Source organism: Thalassophryne amazonica, chromosome 1 (genome assembly GCF_902500255.1).
Source record: "Thalassophryne amazonica chromosome 1, fThaAma1.1, whole genome shotgun sequence".
Classification (NCBI taxonomy): Eukaryota; Metazoa; Chordata; class Actinopteri; order Batrachoidiformes; family Batrachoididae; genus Thalassophryne; species Thalassophryne amazonica.
In genome coordinates this window covers 94009675-94031979 of record NC_047103.1, presented here as the reverse complement: position 1 = coordinate 94031979, position 22305 = coordinate 94009675, and the positions used below count along the sequence as shown (strand labels likewise).

Below are 22305 nucleotides of genomic sequence, written 5' to 3'. Positions count from 1 at the left end.
CCGCCATGCTAAACCGGCTAAGAGCTTGTAGCTGTGCTAAGCTAGCGGATTCCTAAAAACACACAAAGTGAATAATCTGTAAATAATTTAGAGGTGATTCAGCAGAGGGAGTGCTTTAGTTAAGGCACGTGAAGATTACACTGTGAAACAAATCGTTATCTAGTTAACTAGATCAATCTAACTGCACAGATTAAACAGCTAACAGATACAGCAAAACACCGCTGTGCTCCGGAACAGGAAGTGATACAATACCGCAGTGAGAGCCAACCACCACCACTATATATGCTCCAGAACTCTGCAGGTTGGAAACCCTGAAAACTGGAGCAAACAATTACTCTCCCACATAACACCCACCCACAGTGATGTATTTCTTGAAATATAAGACTGGCCCATCCCACAAGAAAAATGTGCCGGCCATGTTAAAATCTTTTTGGGCCATGTAATCATAGAGAAAACCTGCTAACATAAAAACCAACTACCTGGTACCTTTTTATTTGCCAAAATAAAAAATACATGACAAAAGCCTTCGAGTTTATCCCATGGAAAAGAGTGACACAGTCATACTTGATGTGTTCCATTGTCATATGTTCAGTTATGTAGTTTTTTTCCCCTATGAAATATGCAATAAAAAGCTCAAAATTTTATGTTTGTGATTAGTCACTGCCGTACATGGTTGGTCAAGACATACCTAGAAACTTCGCCACTCTTCTCCTTCAAATCTGCAATAGAATAAAATAATCTCAATAGAATATGTGCTATTCCCAGTCTTTCATTGCACATATCCTGCCCATCTTGCCTCTACTACTAGTTGAACATCTGCTGCTGGTCTGGGAGCTGTGTATCACTGAAGTCCAAGTGTTGAGAGTGAGATACGCATGAATTGCTGATGTAAACAAAGCCTGATGCAACAGTAAGCAGTGCCTGACATGCGCGCACGTGGGTTTGTTTGTAACAATAGCAGCGACCGGAAGAGGATTCGCGTCATGCGCACTCGGAACTTCGAATCGGTCTATCCGTGAGCCGGCTTCTAAAGTTTTAGCTTTCATCGCTACATTAGCCCCAGGTCGTCTTCTCCATTTTTTGTAGAAGCGTTACAGTGCCACATATAGGCCTGACATATAGGCCTGGCCAGATATATGTATATATATATATATATATATATATATATATATATATATATATATATATATATACACACACACACACACACACACAGTGAGGAAAATAAGTATTTGAACCTGTCCACCATAGCCAAGACCAAAGAGCTGTCTAAGGACACCAGGGGCAAAACTGTAGACCTGCACAAGGCTGGGATGGACTACAGGACAACAGGCAAGCAGCTTGGTAGAAGACAACAACCGCTATGATTATTTATTAGAAAGTGGAAGAAAAACAAGATGACTGTCAATGTCCCTCGGTCTGCGATTCCATGCAAGATCTCACTTTGTGGGGTAAGGATGATTCTGAGAAAGCTCAGAACTACACAGGAGGACCTGGTCAATGACCTGAAGAGAGCTGGGACCACAGTCACAAAGATTACATTAGTAACACATGATGCTGTCATGGTTTAAAATCCTGCAGGGCAGCAAGGTCCCTCTGCTCAAGCCAGCACATGTCCAGGCTTGTTTGAAGTTCACCAGTGACAATCTGGATGATCCAGAGGAGGCATGGGAGAAGGTCATATGGTTAGATGAGACCAGAATAGAGCTTTTTGGAATCAACTCCACTTACCATGTTTAGAGGATGAGAACAATCCTAAGAAAACCATCCCAACCATGAAGCATGGGGGTGGAAACATCATACTCTGGGGGTGCTCTTCTGCAAAGCGGACAGGACAACTGCACCGTATTGAAGGGAGGATGGATGGGGTCATGTATTGTGAAATTTTGGCAAACAACTTCCTTTCCTCAGTAAGAGCTTTGTTCCGAGCTGGATGCCACGCATTGTGCACTGGATGCTGCATATATAAATAATTATTTTGTATCGGATTAATCATTTTCTCTCCGAGTTGGCTGTTGAAAACACCTCTAATCACTTCCGGAATCACAGAGGACTATTTCAGCTGCAGTTTTTCTCTCTCACGCGTGCGCTTAATGAGGTGGAGAATGCATTGGAACCATCTAAAAAGGTAAGTATTTGTAATGTTTATATTGTAATAGTTTGGTAAAACAGGTGCATGCTCTTTCCTTCTTATGAACAGTGCGAGTAATTGAGTCAGTGCACCGCATCACAGCGCAGCTCACCTGAACAATTATAATGAGATGTTAAATCTATCATAAACAGAAGTTTGCAGCTACTCATAAGAAGGAAAGAGCAGTGTTTTTGATTTGTTTGTGCAATGTTCGCGTGAAGTTCATGTAATTAATGCTTTATGGAGATTTTGAAAATTTTAAAATTTTCTTTGCACACGTGCAGTTTACTACGGTTTACAACGAGTTAAAGATGAGTTTACTCTCCTGCATGGCAAAGTGTGTGCAAGTGCACGGATCAGTCGTGCAAGTGTCAGGGCACATTTAGAAGACTGACCAACATCTCCTAATCATGAAAACAGTAGATGTTTCTCATTCCACAGCACCTATGCTGTGTTCTCAGTATGTTGAAACAACAGCTCATATTCATGATGGAAAGATATGTCATTTCTGGCAATGTATATTTAATTGGAGACATTATTACTTATCTCTGGGCACACACACAAGTAACACTGGTCTCATATTTAATTAAAAAGCATAACTGATTCAGGATTAACTAAGTTTTTCGATACAGATTTCAGTTTCACAGCTGGGCTCAATTCAAAGCATCAAAACACATATTTAGCTGATGTATACCAGTAATATCAGTTCATATTTGTATTCTATAGAGATTTATGTTTTGTAATTTGGTGTATAATTTGTCTACTGCCAGAAATAATAACCTTTAAAATAGAATCAATAAAGACTGAACAATTTGGACATAAAAATAGGTGTGAAAATGCAATTCTGATGATGGTGTTAGAAATGACTTGAAAAATAGTGCAAATGAGTTTATGCACTGTTACCTTTCCATTTCACATTGTGGACAATCCAGGCTTCAGAAAAAAAAAAAAAAATAGGTTGTGCGTGGGGGGACTATTCTGTGTCCTGGAGTCATATTTCTGTTACCTACAGCCAGTAACTTACATATTTTGTTTACTTTGATATTTATTTTGTTTTTAAACCATTTAGTTTCTATTTCTTTAAAGTTACTTGCCTTTGAACAGTGGTTAACAGCAAGATCTGAATCTGGTGTCGCAGACCAAACGGTCCCCCCTAAAAACTGGTCCGCCCTGCCTTTACTGCGCATGTGTCATTTGGGATCACAGCAGTACGTCTGAGTCTGACTCTCATCACCCAAAGCGATCAAAGGGAATAATGTGATTATTAAACATCAGATGACAAAGTAAAACCTCTTAAATCATTCTAAAGTCAGTTTTAAGCAGAACTGAGGCGATAATTGGTGAGTCGTTATTGACACTCTGAAATGACGTAGGCGCAGGAGCTGCTGTGCGCTCTCATCACTCCATCTTTTATAATGAAATAATGGTGAATTTATGTGGAAATGATTGTTGAATAAAAGCTTCAGATATCTGTCGCTGAGATAGATGATGACTGGAGTACAGTTTGAAGAAGAAATGAGGTGATACCATATCACCCCAATAGAGCGCTTCGCTCTCAGACTGCAGGCTTACTTGTAGTTCCTAGGGTTTGTAAGAGTAGAATGGGAGGCAGAGCCTTCAGCTTTCAGGCTCCTCTCCTGTGGAACCAGCTCCCAATTCAGATCAGGGAGACAGACAACCCTCTCTACTTTTAAGATTAGGCTTAAAACTTTCCTTTTGCTAAAGCTTATAGTTAGGGCTGGATCAGGTGACCCTGAACCATCCCTTAGTTATGCTGCTATAGACGTAGACTGCTGGGGGGTTCCCATGATGCACTGTTTCTTTCTCTTTTTGCTCTGTATGCACACTCTGCATTTAATCATTAGTGATCGATCTCTGCTCCCCTCCACAGCATGTCTTTTTCCTGGTTCTCTCCCTCAGCCCCAACCAGTCCCAGCAGAAGACTGCCCCTCTCTGAGCCTGGTTCTGCTGGAGGTTTCTTCCTGTTAAAAGGGAGTTTTTCCTTCCCACTGTAGCCAAGTGCTTGCTCACAGGGGGTCGTTTTGACCGTTGGGGTTTTACATAATTATTGTATGGCCTTGCCTTACAATATAAAGCGCCTTGGGGCAACTGTTTGTTGTGATTTGGCGCTATATAAAAAAATTGATTGATTGATTGATTGATTGATTTAACAATGGACCAGCGGAAGCAGAGACGGTATTTTTGCCGGGTAGGCTGCAGCAGCTGTTGGAGCTGATCCGGGATCAGTTGCGGGTGCGCTCCGCCCGGGTTGTGCGCGTTGGTGCGCGCATGGCGGAGTTTACAGCTTGGGTCGCGTCGCACCCCGCTGTTACGGCTGTAGCCCCGTCTCCTCCCGCGCAGCGGGCTCCGACGCCTGTTGTAGCAGCCCCGGTGGTATTTAGTTTGGGGCAACTGTTTGTTGTGATTTGGCGCTATATAAAAAAAAATTGATTGATTGATTGATTGATAATCGACCATAAGCTGGTGACGCTCATAAATGATGCTGCGAAGACCTGAAATGACATGTGCAGTGAAGGCAGGGTGAACCGATTTTTTTTTTTGGGGGGGGGTTCAATGTGCGACACTGGATCTGCAACCAAAAATGGTTCAGCTCTTCCTTGGACCATGGTCGACTGCTCCATCAAATTTCAGTCACTCACACCACGTCTTTGCAATGTCCTGCTTTTAAATAAACATTTTCTGAACCGCCTGTTGTGTGGGCCACCAGAAGAGGATGTACTGCTGGCCCACCACCAAAGGGCGCCCTGCCTGAACTGCGGGCTTCAGGCATGAGAGGGCGCTGCCGCCACGGACACAGCCGGGAGTGACAGCTGTCACTCATTAATTCCTGACAGCTGTCACACATTCTTCATCATCGCACTCCATAAAGACCAGACGTCATCTCCACCTCATCGCCGAGATATCATACTTCATTAGAGGTAATATCCTCAGCCGTTTGTGTCTTTTGCAATATATCTGTATATTGTGAGTGTTTGCAGGAGTACCGGTTCCTTTTTCTGTGGAGGCTGAGTGAGTGCAGGATGGCACTCTTTTCCCCTGAGGAATCACTGCGGTACTCTGCAACATATTGAGTGAGAGGTGGAGGTGGCATTCCCACTGCTGTTGTTACTGGGTGTACACACACCCACACTTGACTGTCTTTGTTCTTCGCCAGCAGTACCAGATCCGACAGTCGGGGACGGTGATCACCTGGGAATTCGGGACTTGGCGGCTCCAGTATTCACCAGGTTCTGTGGGGGCGGAAATCGTGTGGTTCCGGCTCTTCTCAGGACAGACGTCTTCTATCCTCGAGCCTGCCCACACATCACCTTTGTAATTTGACTGTAATTATATTCTGAGATTGTCTGTATGTTCGTTGTGCACGTTTCACAACATTAAATTGTTACCTTTTGGCTCATCTATTGACCGTTCATTTGCGCCCCCTGTTGTGGGTCCGTGTCACTACACTTTCACAACAGGATATCTCGGCCAGCGTCATGGACTCCGAGGGGCGTCACCCGGCTGTTGAACTACCAATGGGAGAGCAGGGAGCGCAGGCGTCTGCAGGAGGCGTGATTGGTGAGCTACAGCACATTCTCACCACCTTTACGGCTCAGTTGGACCAAATGACCGAGCAAAACATCCTCCTGAACAGCAGGGTGGAGGCTCTCTCCGCACAGATGGCGGCGAGCGCTCAGGGCGCTGCTGCAGCTCATCCTCCTGCCGACCCTGTGCAGAATATGAATGTTCCAGTGGTGGTTCAACAACCCCTCCCACCATCCCCTGAAGCATACATAAGCCCTCCTGAGCCGTACGGAGGTTGTGTGGAGACGTGCGCGGACTTTCTCGTGCAATGTTCGCTCGTCTTCGCACAACATCCCGTCATGTACGCGTCAGATGCTTGTAAAATAGCTTATGTGATTGCTCTGCTTCGGGGTAAAGCACACGCCTGGGCTACGGCGCTCTGGGAACAGAACTCACGGTTGTTATCAGCATACACTGGGTTTGTGGGGGAGTTCAGAACAGTGTTTGATCACCCTAACAGAGGAGAGACCGCTTCAACCGTGCTGCTGTCAATGAGACAGGGACGCGAGAGCGCAGCCGCTTATGCAGTCAACTTCCGCATCGCGGCTGCGAGGTCCGGCTGGAATAACGTTGCGCTCCGCGCCGCCTTCATAAACGGACTGTCGTTGGTTCTGAAGGAGCAGCTGGTAGCTAAGGAGGAACCGCGGGATTTAGATGGGCTTATCGATCTCGTTATATGGTTAGACAATCGGTTGGAGGAACGCCGTCGGGAGCGAGGCGAAGGACGTGACCGGATACGCGCCGCCCCTCTCCCTTCCGGGTTCGAAAAGGCGCCGCCCTCCCCACGCTCCACAACCACAGCGCTCCGTGGGGTAACAGCTCCCCCTGCTGACGTTGTTAGGGAAACGCACAGGGCCAAAATGAGGAGGCTGATCCGCGGGGAGTGTTTTCTCTTCAGCTCATAGGAGCACATACAGAAAAACTGCCCCAAACGGCCAAAACGACAACACTCGCCCTTAGAGACTGGGCTAAGGGGGGTCAAAACATTCAATTGAGACACACACAGATTGCCACACGACTCCCAGTCACAATCCTGAGCGGAGATTTAACCCTTCAAGCCCCAGCACTGGTGGACACGGGGTCAGAAGGGAATCTGCTAGACAGCAGATGGGCAAGGGAGATAGGGCTCCCTCTGGTGGCGCTTCCTTCGCCATTACAGGTTCGGGCACTAGATGGCACCCTCCTCCCTTTACTCACACACAAGACACAACCAGTAACTCTGGTGGTGTCTGGAAACCATCGGGAGGAGATTGAGTTTTTTGTAACTCCTTCTACCTCCCGCATGATTTTGGGCTTCCCATGGATGTTGAAGCACAATCCCCGGATTGATTGGCCGTCTGGGTGGTGGTTCAGTGGAGCGAAACCTGCCATCGGGTGTGTTTAGGATCCTTGGTTCCTCCCGGTTTACAGGCTAAGGAGGAGGTCAAAGTCCCTCCCAATCTGACGGCAGTGCCGGTTGAGTACCACGATCTTGCTGACGTCTTCAGCAAGGATCTGGCACTCACCCTTCCCCCGCACCATCCGTACGATTGTGCCATTGATTTGGTTCCAGGTGCTGAGTTCCCGCCCAGCAGGCTGTACAACCTCTCACGACATGAGCGCGAATCAATGGAGACCTACATCCGGGACTCATTAGCTGCCGGGCTGATCCAGAACTCCACCTCCCAGATGGGGGCAGGTTTCTTTTTTGTGGGCAAGAAAGATGGCAGACTCCGTCCATGCATTGATTACAGGGGGCTGAATGAGATTACAGTTCACAATCGATACCCGTTGCCATTGTTGGATTCCGTGTTCACCCCCCTGCATGGAGCCAAAATCTTTACTAAGCTGGATCTTAGAAATGCGTATCACCTGGTTCGGATCCGGAAGGGAGACGAATGGAAGACGGCATTTAACACCCCGTTAGGTCACTTTGAGTACCTGGTCATGCCGTTCGGCCTCACCAACGCCCCCGCGACGTTCCAAGCCTTGGTTAACGACGTCTTGCGGGACTTCCTGCACCGATTCGTCTTCGTATATCTGGACGATATTCTCATCTTTTCTCCGGATCCTGAGACCCATGTCCAGCATGTACGTCAGGTCCTGCAGCAGTTATTAGAGAACCGACTGTTTGTGAAGGGCGAGAAGTGCGAGTTTCACCGCACGTCTTTGTCCTTCCTAGGGTTTATCATCTCCTCTAACTCCGTCGCCCCTGATCCGGCCAAGGTTGCGGCGGTGAGAGATTGGCCCCAACCAACAAGCCGTAGGAGGCTGCAACAGTTCCTCGGCTTCGCTAATTTCTATAGGAGGTTCATTAAGGGCTACAGTCAGGTAGTTAGCCCCCTGACAGCCCTGACCTCTCCAAAAGTCCCCTTCACCTGGTCGGATCGGTGCGAAGCCGTGTTCAAGGAGTTGAAACGACGGTTCTCTACTGCGCCAATTTTGGTGCAGCCCGACCCTAGCCGCCAGTTCGTGGTTGAAGTGGATGCCTCTGACTCAGGGATAGGAGCCGTGCTGTCCCAGAGCGGAGAGACCGATAAGGTTCTTCACCCGTGTGCCTACTTTTCACGCAGGCTGACCCCGGCTGAACGGAACTATGACGTCGGCAATCGAGAACTCCTTGCGGTGAAAGAGGCTCTTGAGGAGTGGAGACACCTGTTGGAGGGAGCGTCTGTGCCGTTCACGGTTTTCACTGACCATCGGAACCTGGAGTATATCAGGACCGCCAAGCGGCTGAACCCCAGGCAAGCCCGCTGGTCACTGTTCTTCGGGCGTTTCGACTTCCGGATCACCTATCGCCCCGGGACCAAGAACCAGAGGTCGGATGCCTTGTCCCGGGTACACGAAGAGGAGGTCAAAACTGCACTGTCGGATCCACCGGAGCCCATCCTGCCGGAGTCCACTATCGTGGCCACCCTCACCTGGGACGTGGAGAAGATCGTCCGAGAGGCCCTGGCCCGGAGCCCGGACCCAGGTACAGGTCCGAAGAACCGTTTATACGTCCCACCAGAGGCCAGAGCTGCAGTCTTGGACTTCTGTCACGGTTCCAAGCTCTCCTGTCATCCAGGGGTACAAAGGACCGTGGCAGTTGTCCGGCAGCGCTTCTGGTGGGCGTCTATGGAGGCCGACGTCCGGGAGTATATCCAGGCCTGCACCACCTGTGCCAGGGGCAAGGCTGACCACAGGAAGGCCCAAGGACTACTCCAACCGCTTCCTGTGCCTCATCGCCCCTGGTCCCACATCGGCCTGGATTTCGTCACGGGCCTCCCGCCATCCCAGGGCAACACCACCATCTTCACGATAGTGGACCGATTCTCCAAGGCGGCCCACTTCGTGGCCCTCCCGAAGCTCCCAACAGCCCAGGAGACAGCAGACCTCCTGGTCCACCATGTTGTCCGTCTGCATGGGATACCCACCGACATCGTCTCAGATCGCGGTCCCCAGTTCTCCTCACACGTCTGGAGGAGCTTCTGCAGGGAACTGGGGGCCACCGTGAGCCTCTCGTCTGGGTACCATCCACAGACGAACGGACAGGCAGAGCGGGCCAACCAGGAACTGGAACAGACCCTCCGCTGCGTCACATCCGCGCACCCGACGGCCTGGAGTAACCATCTGGCCTGGATCGAGTATGCGCATAACAGCCAGGTGTCTTCCGCCACCGGCCTCTCCCCATTTGAGGTGTGTTTGGGGTATCAGCCCCCGTTGTTCCCCGTGGTGGAGGGAGAGGTTGGTGTGCCCTTGGTCCAGGCCCACCTGCGGAAGTGCCGTCGGGTGTGGCGCTCCGCCCGTTCTGCCTTGTTGAAGGCCCGGACGAGGGCGAAGACCCATGCAGACCGCCGGCGTTTCCCAGCCCCTGCTTACCAGCCCGGGCAGGAGGTGTGGCTGTCCACGAAGGACATCCCCCTCCAAGTGGACTCCCCCAAGTTGAAGGACCGGTACATTGGACCTTTCAAGATCCTCAAAATCCTCAGTCCTGCCGCAGTGAAGCTCCGACTCCCAGCTTCACTGCGGATCCACCCGGTTTTTCATGTGTCCAGACTCAAGCCTCACCACACCTCACCCCTCTGTGCTCCCGGTCCGGCGCCGCCTCCTGCCCGGATCATTGACGGGGAGCCGGCTTGGACGGTGCGCCAGCTCCTGGACGTCCGTCGAATGGGCCGGGGGTTCCAGTATTTGGTGGACTGGGAAGGGTATGGACCCGAAGAACGCTCCTGGGTGAAGAGGAGCTTCATCCTGGACCCGGCCCTCCTGGCCGATTTCTACTGCAGACACCCGGACAAGCCTGGTCGGGCGCCAGGAGGCGCCCGTTGAGGGGGGGGTCCTGTTGTGTGGGCCGCCAGAAGAGGACGTACTGCTGGCCCACCACCAAAGGGCGCCCTGCCTGAAGTGCGGGCTTCAGGCACGAGAGGGCGCTGCCGCCACGTACACAGCCGGGAGTGACAGCTGTCACTCATTAATTCCTGACAGCTGTCACACATTCTTCATCATCGCACTCCATAAAGACCAGACATCATCTCCACCTCATCGCCGAGATATCATACTTCATTAGAGGTAATATCCTCAGCCGTTTGTGTCTTTTGCAATATATCTGTATATTGTGAGTGTTTGCAGGAGTACTGGTTCCTTTTTCTGTGGAGGCTGAGTGAGTGCAGGACGGCACTCTTTTCCCCTGAGGAATCACTGCGGTACTCTGCAACATATTGAGTGAGAGGTGGAGCTGGCATTCCCACCGCTGTTGTTACTGGGTGTACACACACCCACACTTGACTGTCTTTGTTCTTCGCCAGCAGTACCAGATCCGACAGTCGGGGACGGTGATCACCTGGGAATTCGGGACTTGGCGGCTCCAGTATTCACCAGGTTCTGTGGGGGCGGAAATCGTGTGGTTCCGGCTCTTCTCAGGACAGACGTCTTCTATCCTCGAGCCTGCCCACACGTCACCTTTGTAATTTGACTGTAATTATATTCTGAGATTGTCTGTATGTTCGTTGTGCACATTTCACAACATTAAATTGTTACCTTTTGGCTCATCTATTGACCGTTCATTTGCGCCCCCTGTTGTGGGTCCGTGTCACTACACTTTCACAACACCGCCTACTCCAACAAAGGGTCCCAGGGCCTGGAGCCTGTCCCATCTGTCAACAAGGGCAACAAACAGACAGAAGAAATTGTAAACTTACTCTGTGTCATCTCCTCGTGGAGGAGGAAATGTGTGCATGCCCCAAAAAATGTTTACTTGTAAATAAAAAGTGATTTGCAAACCCAGACCCTGTTAGCATCAGCTTGTGAGGTTTTTTTTTGTTTGTTTGTTTTAAGTGTGCTATTGGATCAGCGCTCTGGGTTTTGGGGTTTGAAGGTGCATCGGAACAGAAAACTTCCCGTCTGTACATTGTGCAGGTTATAAAACAACAATTCATCACTGGATGCTGCAATATCGATGATGGTGTGTTACCTTCACGCCTCATTTTCAGGGACTCTAATCAAGCAGGAAAGGTGAGGATAGTTTGATTTAACTCCCTCTGTGCCTCTCATTCACAAGACAAATTGCTTCAAGTGTAACGAGGATCAATAAGTGACTAAAATGTGTCGAACAGAGCGATTCAGGTGCAATGTTTTCATTGATGTCTTCATTGTGCTCCTCAACAAAATGATATTAAAAGCACTGACACACCTTCTTCCCCAGCTTTAAATAAATGTCACAGCTGTGACACACACACACACACACACACACACACACACACACACACACACACACACACACACACACACACACACACACACACACACACACACACTTTTCTTTTTCTTTCCTCCCCCAATCTGCTCTCTCTCTCTCTCTCTCTCTTCCTCTTCTCTCTCTCTCTCTCTCTCTCTCTCTAAATGGACTCTGTCCTATCATCCCGCCGGTCAAACTGGTCTTGATCCACTTTGTTTTGGGTTCGGAACCCGCGGCTCGGGCGGGATGAACTTTGAGATTTGAAGCAGCAGACAGAGCGCTGTGAGGGACGAGGCGCACGTCTTCAAACTTCTTTCAGACATCAAACTGTAGCTCTGCTACTTTTTCCTCTTTCTTTTTCTTTTTTTGGGGGAGTTCGCATCAGATTTCAAAATTTCTCCTAAAAGCAGACACCCGGACCGCCCGGCGCTCACGCGCTTGGTGGGCAGGAAGCGGCTGCTCGCGGCGGGGGTTCTGGGGGTCGTGATGGTTCTGGTTCTGGTCATCCTCATCCCGGTTCTGGTCAGTTCGGCGGGAACGGCGGCGCACTACGAGATGCTCGGCACCTGCCGGATGGTGTGCGACCCGTACGGAACCAAATCTCCCACCAGCACCGCCACAGCGGACACGGTCCGAGACAACAGCCTGGTCCAGTCTTTACCCACCTTTATTCAGGGTCCCAAAGGAGAACCGGGTCGTCCGGGGAAAGCGGGACCGAGAGGACCGCCTGGCGAGCCGGGACCGCCCGGTCCGGCGGGGCCCCCCGGAGAGAGAGGTGAGCCGGGCCGACCCGGATTACCGGGTCCGAGCGCAGCCGCCGGCGCCATCAGCGCGGCCACGTACAGCACCGTGCCAAAGATCGCCTTTTACGCGGGGCTGAAGAAGCAGCACGAGGGCTACGAGGTGCTCAAGTTCGACGACGTGGTGACCAACCTGGGGAACCACTACGACCCGACCAGCGGCAAGTTCACCTGCTCCATCCCCGGGATCTATTTCTTCACCTACCACGTCCTGATGCGCGGAGGGGACGGAACCAGCATGTGGGCAGACCTGTGCAAAAACAACCAGGTACCGGCTCAGCGCGCACCTTCACACGCACGCACAGCGAAACCTTTTCACACTCACAGCTGGAAGGGTGACGTCATCAACATCAACAGTCACCATCTGGTGAAAGGCTTTGTTATTAAAAGCTATAAAACTGTGAAATAAACGATAAAACAAAAACAGTTAAAGAAAATAGAGTAACATAAATTAGTAAGATGAGAACTAAAATAATAAACAAACGTGAGCATTTTCCAATACATTTTTTTTCCTTTGTTTAGACGTTTTGCTGCATGACTTCAAAGTTATACTGCCTTTAAAAAATAATGACGTTTTTAAAGTTCAAACAAATACCAACTTTTATATTTTTATCTTTTTGTTTCTTTTTCTATTTTTGTCTTTTCAAAAAAATCTCTTCTCAGAATGATAATGCAAGTATAAATATATACATTTCCAAATGTAATAATAATACTAATTATTATTATTATTATTATGATTATAAAGGTTACTGGGCATAGAAAATAAAATCTTTATTCAGAACAATAAAGATTTTAACGAGTTTCACATCATGCTTGTATGGATTTGTGTTTAAGTAATTATGTTTAAAGAATTTCCAACTGATGGCTTTTCAAGTCACAGCTGTATCCGGGTTCTGATCCTTAAGTATTCATTGAATGTGAATGCACACAAATACAATGAGTGAAAAAGCACTGTTTTTATACTTCGAAATTAAAAAAAACAAAATCAAACTTTTCATTTACAGAATTGACCAAAAGATGTTTACAGTGCACCAGAATGCTACAGTGTAAAATGTAGATTAAAAAGAAAAGCATCTAAATTTCCCTTAAGTTCAATTGTTAGTATGTATTTAATATTACCTCATTTCATTTGTATAAGATGTCCTTTTATCCTCGTCAGATTTTTGTGAAGCCATATAGAGATAAAAAAAATAAAACGGTCATACTGACCAATAAATTGAATAATCAAATAAAAAGAAAAAAAAAATAGGCAGATTCATGTCACCAACAAAATGTTCATTTCTTTTCTGAAGCAGGAAAATCCACAAAATGTTATAGTCAGTAAATTACCACTTGAAATTTTTAGCCGACAAATAAACTCACATAAACTCTAATCTCCTCTGTCAGATTGCAGAGATAAAATTTGGAAATGCACTCAGAGTTGATAGGTTTGCCAGCACACTGCAGTGTAAAAATGTCTGGACCATATCTGAATCCTCGCCAAGAGCAGCTGTTCCACGAAAAGATTCATTAAAATCACCTGTAGGAACATACAGGTGCTGTATTTTTTAGGAAAGCTTTTCCATTTACTGTCTCTATTAGTTTTGCAAATCCAACTCAAATTCCAAAGGTTTCTGCTTGAGGTCAGACTAAACCCTTTTACCACCTCTGCACAGTGACAGCTGGGTCAGTTACTTTTTTTTTTTTTTTTTTTTTTGATTGATCCTGCATGTGACTGAAAAGCAGAGTGCCTAACATGCACTGAAAAAAAAAAAAAAAAAAAGCTTTTGTAATTTTGAATTAAGAATGATGAAAAGGATTGTGGCCTCCTCAATGTAGTATGCAAACAAAAATCAAATGACATGTTTTTCTAATTCCATTCATGTAATTAATCAATTGTCAAGTTATGTACCTCATAAAAAAATTGTTTATCAGTCGACAAAAAGAAAAAAAATGTACAAGTCAAATATAACCAGATTTTCTTATAAATTGCAGATCACCTAAAATAAATGATGTTTTATTAAAGGTAAACATGTTGTTAAATTATTTATTGTTATTAATGTTGGATTGCATTGTGTTTCAAACATTTTGTACACAAACACACACACACACACACACACACACACACACACACACACACACACACATATATATATATATATATATATATATATATAAATATAATATAGTAAATGTACTTTCACACTCTGGCTCCCAACCTGGGGTCTGAGACTCCCCCAAAGCGGTCACCAAAGAACACAGGTGGGATGTGAGGGTTTGTCTACAATAACTTAACTCACCTACTGGATTCATCCATTCATTCATTTTCTGTTCTTGCTTATTCCAGTTAAGGATCACTGGTGGCTAGGGCCTGTCCCAGCAGTTACAGGGTGAGAGGCGGGTAAACCCTGAACAGGCATTACTGGATAATCAATAATAATTAAAAATTGATTGTTTGTCTTTGGATGAGCCAAAGATTTTTTTTTGGGGGGGGGGGGGGGGGGCTGTGATTAAAGTTATACTCATATATATATAAAACAAAACCTGGAGTGAACTAACAAACAAAACCTGGTGTGAATCACTTCATTCTATTGTGAGGTGTGTGTGTGTGTGTGTGTGTGTGGGGGGGGGGGTATCCTTTCTGAGATACAAATAGGGAGTCTCCAAGGGAAAAATGTTGGGAAGACACTGGTTTAACATCATCACCAACAGCTAGTCTCGATTTAAAGAAAAAGAAAAAAAAAAAGAAAAATAAATAATTCCATCCATTTTTCCAAAGTATCTTCTCAAAGATGATGTTATGTCGTTCTTTCTACAATGCACAGAAACCCTTTATTTTTTGTTGTTGTTGTTGTAGATTCATTAAGTTTACTAAGCCAGCAAACTTTCATAGGTGAAAACCCTGGTCAAGATGATAGATAGATAGATAGATAGATAGATAGATAGATAGATAGATAGATAGATAGATAGATAGATAGATAGATAGATAGATAGATAGATAGATAGATAGATAGATAGATAGATAGATAGATAGATTACGCTGTAAGACAGCAGAGGCCATGTTCTGGTCTGTATGTTGCGTTTGATCCGTCTGTCAGCAGCAGATCTTGTCTTTGGGGAAAACCACTGTTTCAGTGTCGCTCCAGCGAGCACATCCCTCCATCCTGTCAGCCTGCTAGTCCTGACTGCACTAAACACTGCAAACATATCTGTGATTAAACAGTGCTGTTATGTCAGGACAAATCAAACACACCCTTCTGTTAAGAGTTATAGAAAATCTTTATTTTGGAAAATTACATATAAAATGTGGGACTGTACTCCACCTGACTGGAATGAATACTGATGTGTTAACTGTAACTGAAGTTAGTGAGCACGTTGTCGACAGAGATGATGCTGGATCCCTAATTATTCCTGTCTTTACATTAGTATCTCCTTTAGTGTGAAACCAAAACCCCAAATTGGCACCAGACTGCAGATGAGCATGTCACACAGACAGTGTGTGAATGTCAGTCATTTCTAATGTAACACACTTGGGATAAAAAGCTTCTTTCAGATCAATAAATATAAACCTCTCCATCTCAATAACTTTGTTAATCTTGAGTTTTCAAAATGTAATTCTCAAGAATTATTTGCTTGGTGTTCAGGTCTACATGTCCTAAAGCCCTCATCAACACCCCTCCACAAGATCCAACCATATATTTTTTTGAGCCATAACTAATAAGGGAATATTTAAACCTTGTACACATTAACAAGATGAATGACCTCAACATAAAGGATAATCTTGAATTGTCAAAGATATACCCTGCAGGATCACGTTTCTTCATGATCGAAGGAGTCCTTGTGGTGTTATTGCGTACACTGAGTTTCAGACACTCTGCCCCCTGTGGGCCACAGTGACAATCAAAATGCACTCATCATCAAGCATCTCTGAGGGCTCTGTGAGGTGACCTTGTGTACGAAGTTTCACCTTGATACACAAAATTTTTGTTAATATATTGCATTCTTTTTTGTTTTTTAGACTTGGCCTACTGCTGGTAGAATCAAAGCGTGCCCAACATAGGACTTGTGTTATGTGTCGGACGCAGCTCGGAGAACCGACCAGCGTTTGAAGGACCCAGTATGAAATAAGCAGAGCACGGTACAAAGGCTAACTGAATTTAATACATAACAGTGATAATATAACAAAAAGGTGCGGCCTGGCGTGGTGCGCTCCCAGCAGCGCTAACGGTCCGGAGCCAGAAGCTGTTTCGGACCCAAGGACCCCGCCGACACCCCCCAGGTGGCCGCAACAACCGAGTCTGTGAAAGAAGGAACCATTATGTGAGTCCACACTCTACACACAGAACACTTAAAGGTGTACAAACAGCAAACACTTCCTGGCTTGATTACTGATCAGCTTCCAACCTGCAGGCATGGAACATCCCGTTCACAAAACTCCACTGCAGTGGAAGCTGATACATGACTAACAAACAGCTCAATACAATAAGGTGTGAGGGACACCACATTTACTGACTGTATAACTGTTAGTCACAAAATCTAACATACCTCAGGAAGTGTGCTGACGAGCGTGAGACCTCACCCCCTCCTCTTTCACAGACTGTGCATCAAACCTGGACGTTCTCAGCATCCGCTGCTGATGAGATGGCTCCCGAGACGACGATCTCACCCGTCTGGTCACAAGGTCGAGTCTCTGGCAAATACACACTGTGCACTCCAGTCTTAAATGCCAACATGTTCCAATCCATCCAGATGCACCACAGCTGTGAGTCCTGACGAGTTGCAGGTGATCAGGGTGAGGTCCTGACAGCCTCAGCAACACAGCCACTCAGTCCCAAACGCAAGCCACCTGGGAGGAAAACCAAAAAACAGAAACAAACCGGCAGCCAGGCCCCCCCAGCCATATAACAGTACCCCACCCTCACGGGAAGCCTCCCGGCGACCACACACACCTGGCCCAGGAGAAACACCCCCCTCCAGGGACCATGGCTGGAAACCGCGTCTGCGTTCATCCTCCAACAGACTGGTTGAACTGGCTGCATCTTTGCCCTTGTTTCTGACAGTCTTAGCACAGGTGTGGCCAGGAGTTCCTACACCTGTGCGGTCAGCCTTTAACCAAACATGTGTGATTAGTCATAAAACAAAACAACCAAAACACCCCCCCCCTCCCCAGGGGACCGTCCCATCAAACCCCAGGGAAGGGGAGAAAGGAAAAACAACCCAACCCAAGCCTACAAACAAAAATACTAAAACACCCCCCCCCCCCCAGAGGACCGTTCCATCAAACCCTAGGGAAGGGGAGAAAAGAAAAACAACCCAAATTTGAGCTCACAAACAAAAATGCCAAAATACCCCCCCTCCTCCCCCCCAAACGGCACGTAGGGACCAACACCCCCCAGAGGGCCACCCGCCAGCTCCAGGAGTAATAACCACGGCCGAGGTCCCTCTGGGATCCAACGTCACCCACGGGGACTACCAGCGCCTCCCAGAGGACCACTCGTCAACCCCAGGAGACGCCTCCCCTCATGACTAATGGACCCAGCCCCGGCCGTCCACGGCTAGATGGACCCAACGCCCTTTCCCCCCCAGAGGACACCACAGTCAAACCCTGAGGGCGGAAACTGGGGGGGGAAAACAAAAAAATACCCCAAACCCCCCCCCCCTCCCCTCCCGGGTGCAGAGGCCACCTGGGAAACACCCAGCACAACCTAACTGCACCCCTCCAGCAATGCCGACACTACGGCACACCCGGCTGGAGTCAGAGGAGAAGAGAGGGCATAACAAAAAAGAAAAAGAAAAAACAACCCAAGTACCAACCCCATCACCCCCTCAGGGGACCGTTCCATCCAACCCTGGGGATGTGAAACAAAAAGAAACAAAAGAAAAAACAAACAGACCAACACACAGTTGTTTGGGTCCCCATTTGTGTTGTTGTTTTTTTTTTTTTTTTTTGCAAAGGCTACAGGGTCACACCCCCAGACAAATAGTGGACAACACAAAATAAAAGCCCACACAAAAACCAACTCAAAAAACACCCACACAAAATGAACTAACACAAAACAAATCAGTGAGTTATACCGTCAAGCTCAACCAAATGGAACACACCTGTTCCTACTCAAGAGCTTGACGGTAACGTGATTCAGTCACCACAAGGGGGAACCAGAGTGCAAAAAATGAAAAAACCCCTTTGGCGACAGAAAAAACAAACGAGCTGCTCTTATGTGCGCAGCTGAGTGCAACACACAACCAAAATGTGCTCAACTAAATAACGCCGGAGCTGAAACAACAGACGCAGTAGTTACCTTTGTCCGGGGAAACGGGGCTATGACTGTAACACAGGAAGCCCAGCGACCCGTGCTAACAGAGCTCCGCCGTGCGCGTGAACCCATTACAAACGCACTCTTGCAGCTCCCGTTTAAACCTCTTATCCGGTCGGAGTGTGACGCGAAGCCGTCGCCAGTCACACTCCACCACGACCCACGGATAAGGCACAACACAGGAACACGGCTGCAAGAGAGCACAAATCAGTATCCAGTAATGGGTTCTCAAACACGCACCTTCCGGGCGGAGAGCCCCGCAACTGATCCGGATAACCACTGAACGTCTGCTGCCGCCTTCCCGGCGCGTTACCGTCTCTGCTACCGCTGGGTCCGTGATGTTTGGCCAGAGACTACTGTTATGTGTCGGACGCAGCTCGGAGAACCGACCAGCGTTTGAAGGACCCAGTATGAAATAAGCAGAGCACGGTACAAAGGCTAACTGAATTTAATACATAACAGTGATAATATAACAAAAAGTAGGTATTTTATTCACATTCTTTCCAGTGGGATCTCTGATTGCCTTTGTTGGTTAGTTGTGTGGTGCTTTCTTTCTGTTTCCATTTTAAATTTTGGTCTTTTTTTGGTACTTGCATTCACAAATAATGGTGTACCACATTTCTTCAACTCACTAAACACTAGGTAAAATGATCATATTGTCACCTTCCTAAAATAATGGCCTAAGTCATGACTTAGGTGGCCTAATTATTTTAGGAAGGTGACGATATGTAACTTCCAGTGCCCTTTGACTATCAAACTGTATGCTGTGAAACTGATTTTCCCAGTCATGGTGTCTTGTTGCAATTTTAACACAGTTCAAAATGATAATTCTTTTTTTCAGACAAGGCAAATATTAATTATATTGGTGATATCGGCGGCGCGACTCCAGTTACAGCGGCTACCACACACTCACATTGCCTCAATTTGGAAAATGGACTGTTTCAAGTTTAGTGCACATAAACAATGTCAAATGTATATGTGTTGTCTTAATTCTGATGTGTGCCATTATTACGGTAAACAAGTAATAATTGTGGACTAATTGCTATTTGTCTGTGGAATGTGAGTGTGGAAATCTCTTTGTTGTAATGACAATGATAATAAAGCTATCCATCCATCCATCTATCCATATAAGATTGTGAACCCTTTATTCGAAAAATATGATGGTGGTGAATAAAATTGAATAAAATCTGAATAAACCTGTAGTAGCAACAAATAAACTTCTTTTCATGACTTAACCTGAGAAAATTTAAAGGAAGTATGCCTGAAGATGTGTAGCACTACTGGGGCTAAGTCATTTTCCAGTTTATCCTTTATAAGAAAAGTTTTTTTTATTTTTTATTTTTTTTTTATGTAAAAGCAGCACCTGAGACATAGCAAAGACTTTTTACTCTGTAAGCCACAGTGTCATTGTGGTGGACAAATATTTTGAATTTGTAGTGTGAAATGGATGGCAGTCTACCCTAGGCAGGATACCAGTCCATCATAGGTTATTTCCCCAGCCAAGGCAGGGTCCCATGTACAGTTGGGTAGTCTGGGACAAAGTAGATTGAGTGTCTCGCCCAAAGATGCAGACAAGTAGTCTGAATCACATACTTGGAACTGAATCCCAGTCTACATACATTGAATGAATGAATTTATTTGGCACACAATCATGAACAGGACAATTTAACAGTGAACCTGTGTGACCGAAAGGGTGTGGGCGGAAGTAAAAGCTTATAAATGCCCACCCCTTTTACCACAAAAGTAAAATGTATACACACGCACTGGTAGTCCGATGCCTATCCCACAGAGCCACCTACTCTGGAAACCACTGCCAGCAATATACACATTCAGAATTGAGGGTGGGAGAAACATGTTTTACAGACTATTCTTTGAGTTCCTAATTCTTGAATTAACATCTCTGTGTAAGACATCTAAGTCAACTAAATCTTCTCTGACTAGTCTCTAGCTTTTCTGTATCAACGACTTGCATTGCCAAAGGCAGAGGAGGCTGAGGAAATGCTTCACTGTGTGTGAGTTTGTGTGTGTCTCTGTATACTTGATATAATGAGCACTTGATGTATCAAGGTGAAATTTATTCTGGAATATAGATTGTAATAGAATTAGCTGTAATTTTGTGATATACAGTTGTATGTAAAAGTTTGGTGATTTCCATGATTTTCCTTTATAAATCACTGGTTGTTTGGATCAGCAATTTCACTTAAATATATCATATAGCAGACAAACACAGTGATATTTGAGAAGTGAAATGAAGTTTATAGGATTTACAGAAAGTGTGCAAAATTAGGCAGGTGCATAAATTTGGCCACCCTTGTCATTTTATTAATTTGAATACATTTGAATATTAATTTGCTGAGTCTATTGACCACATGCAGTCATGTGATATTCAAGGCTTCCATCTGTGTTGGGTAGGAAATTAGATGCAAGTTCCAGATGCACATTTGTCTGTCATGATCTGAAAGGAAGCTATGATACAAGCATACAGTGAGGAAAATAAGTATTTGAACACCGTGAGATTTTGCAAGTTCTCCCACTTAGAAATCATGGAGGGGTCTGAAATTTTCATCTTAAGTGCATGTCCACTGTGAGAGGCATAATCTAAAAAGAAAAAAAAATCTGGAAATCACAATGTATGATTTTTTAATAATTTATTTGTATGCTACTGCTGCAAATATACTCAACAAAAATATAAACGCAACACTTTGGTTTTGTTCCCATTTTGTATGAGATGAACTCAAAGATCTAAGTCTTTTTCCACATACACAATATCACCATGTCCCTCAAATATTGTTCACAAACCAGTCTAAATCTGTGATAGTGAGCAGTTCTCCTTTGCTGAGATAATCCATCCCACCTCACAGGTGTGCCATATCAAGATGCTGATTAGACACCATGATTAGTGCACAGGTGTGCCTTAGACTGTCCACAATAAAAGGCCACTCTGAAAGGTGCAGTTTTATCACACAGCACAATGCCACAGATGTCGCAAGATTTGAGGAAGCGTGCAATTGGCATGCTGACAGCAGGGATGTCAACCAGAGCTGTTGCTCGTGTATTGAATGTTCATTTCTCTACCACAAGCCGTCTCCAAAGGCGTTTCAGAGAATTTGGCAGTACATCCAACCAGCCTCACAACCGTTGACCACGTGTAACCACACCAGCCCAGGACCTCCACATCCAGCATGTTCACCTCCAAGATCGTCTGAGACCAGCCACTCGGACAGCTGCTGGAACAATCGGTTTGCATAACCAAAGAATTTCTGCACAAACTGTCAGAAACCGTCTCAGGGAAGCTCATCTGCATGCTCGTCGTCCTCATCGGGGTCTCGACCTGACTCCAGTTCGTTGTCGTAACCGACTTGAGTGGGCAAATGCTCACATTCACTGGCGTTTGGCACGTTGGAGAGGTGTTCTCTTCACGGATGAATCCCGGTTCACACTGTCCAGGGCAGATGGCAGACAGCGTGTGTGGCGTCGTGTGGGTGAGCGGTTTTCTGATGTCAATGTTGTGGATGGAGTGGCCCATGGTTACGGTGGGGTTATGGTATGGGCAGGCGTCTGTTATGGACGAAGAACATAGGTGCATTTTATTGATGGCATTTTGAATGCACAGAGATACCGTGACGAGATCCTGAGGCCCATTGTTGTGCCATACATCCAAGAACATCACCTCATGTTGCAGCAGGATAATGCACGGCCCCATGTTGCAAGGATCTGTACACAATTCTTGGAAGCTGAAAATGTCCCAGTTCTTGCATGGCCGGCATACTCACCGGACATGTCACCCATTGAGCATGTTTG

The 22305-nt window shown here is 46.3% G+C and overlaps 1 protein-coding gene across 1 annotated transcript in view; it reads left to right on the top strand.

The window, feature by feature from the left end:
- Positions 1–11721: 11721 nt before the first annotated feature.
- The window catches only part of c1ql3a (complement component 1, q subcomponent-like 3a), a 154167-nt gene continuing 143583 nt past the window's right edge, over positions 11722–22305 (top strand). Inside the window, exon 1 of the mRNA XM_034172760.1 lies at positions 11722–12479. Within this exon, the coding sequence (XP_034028651.1) occupies positions 11898–12479 (582 nt within the window). The 5' untranslated portion in view covers positions 11722–11897. The remainder of the gene's footprint in view (positions 12480–22305) is intronic.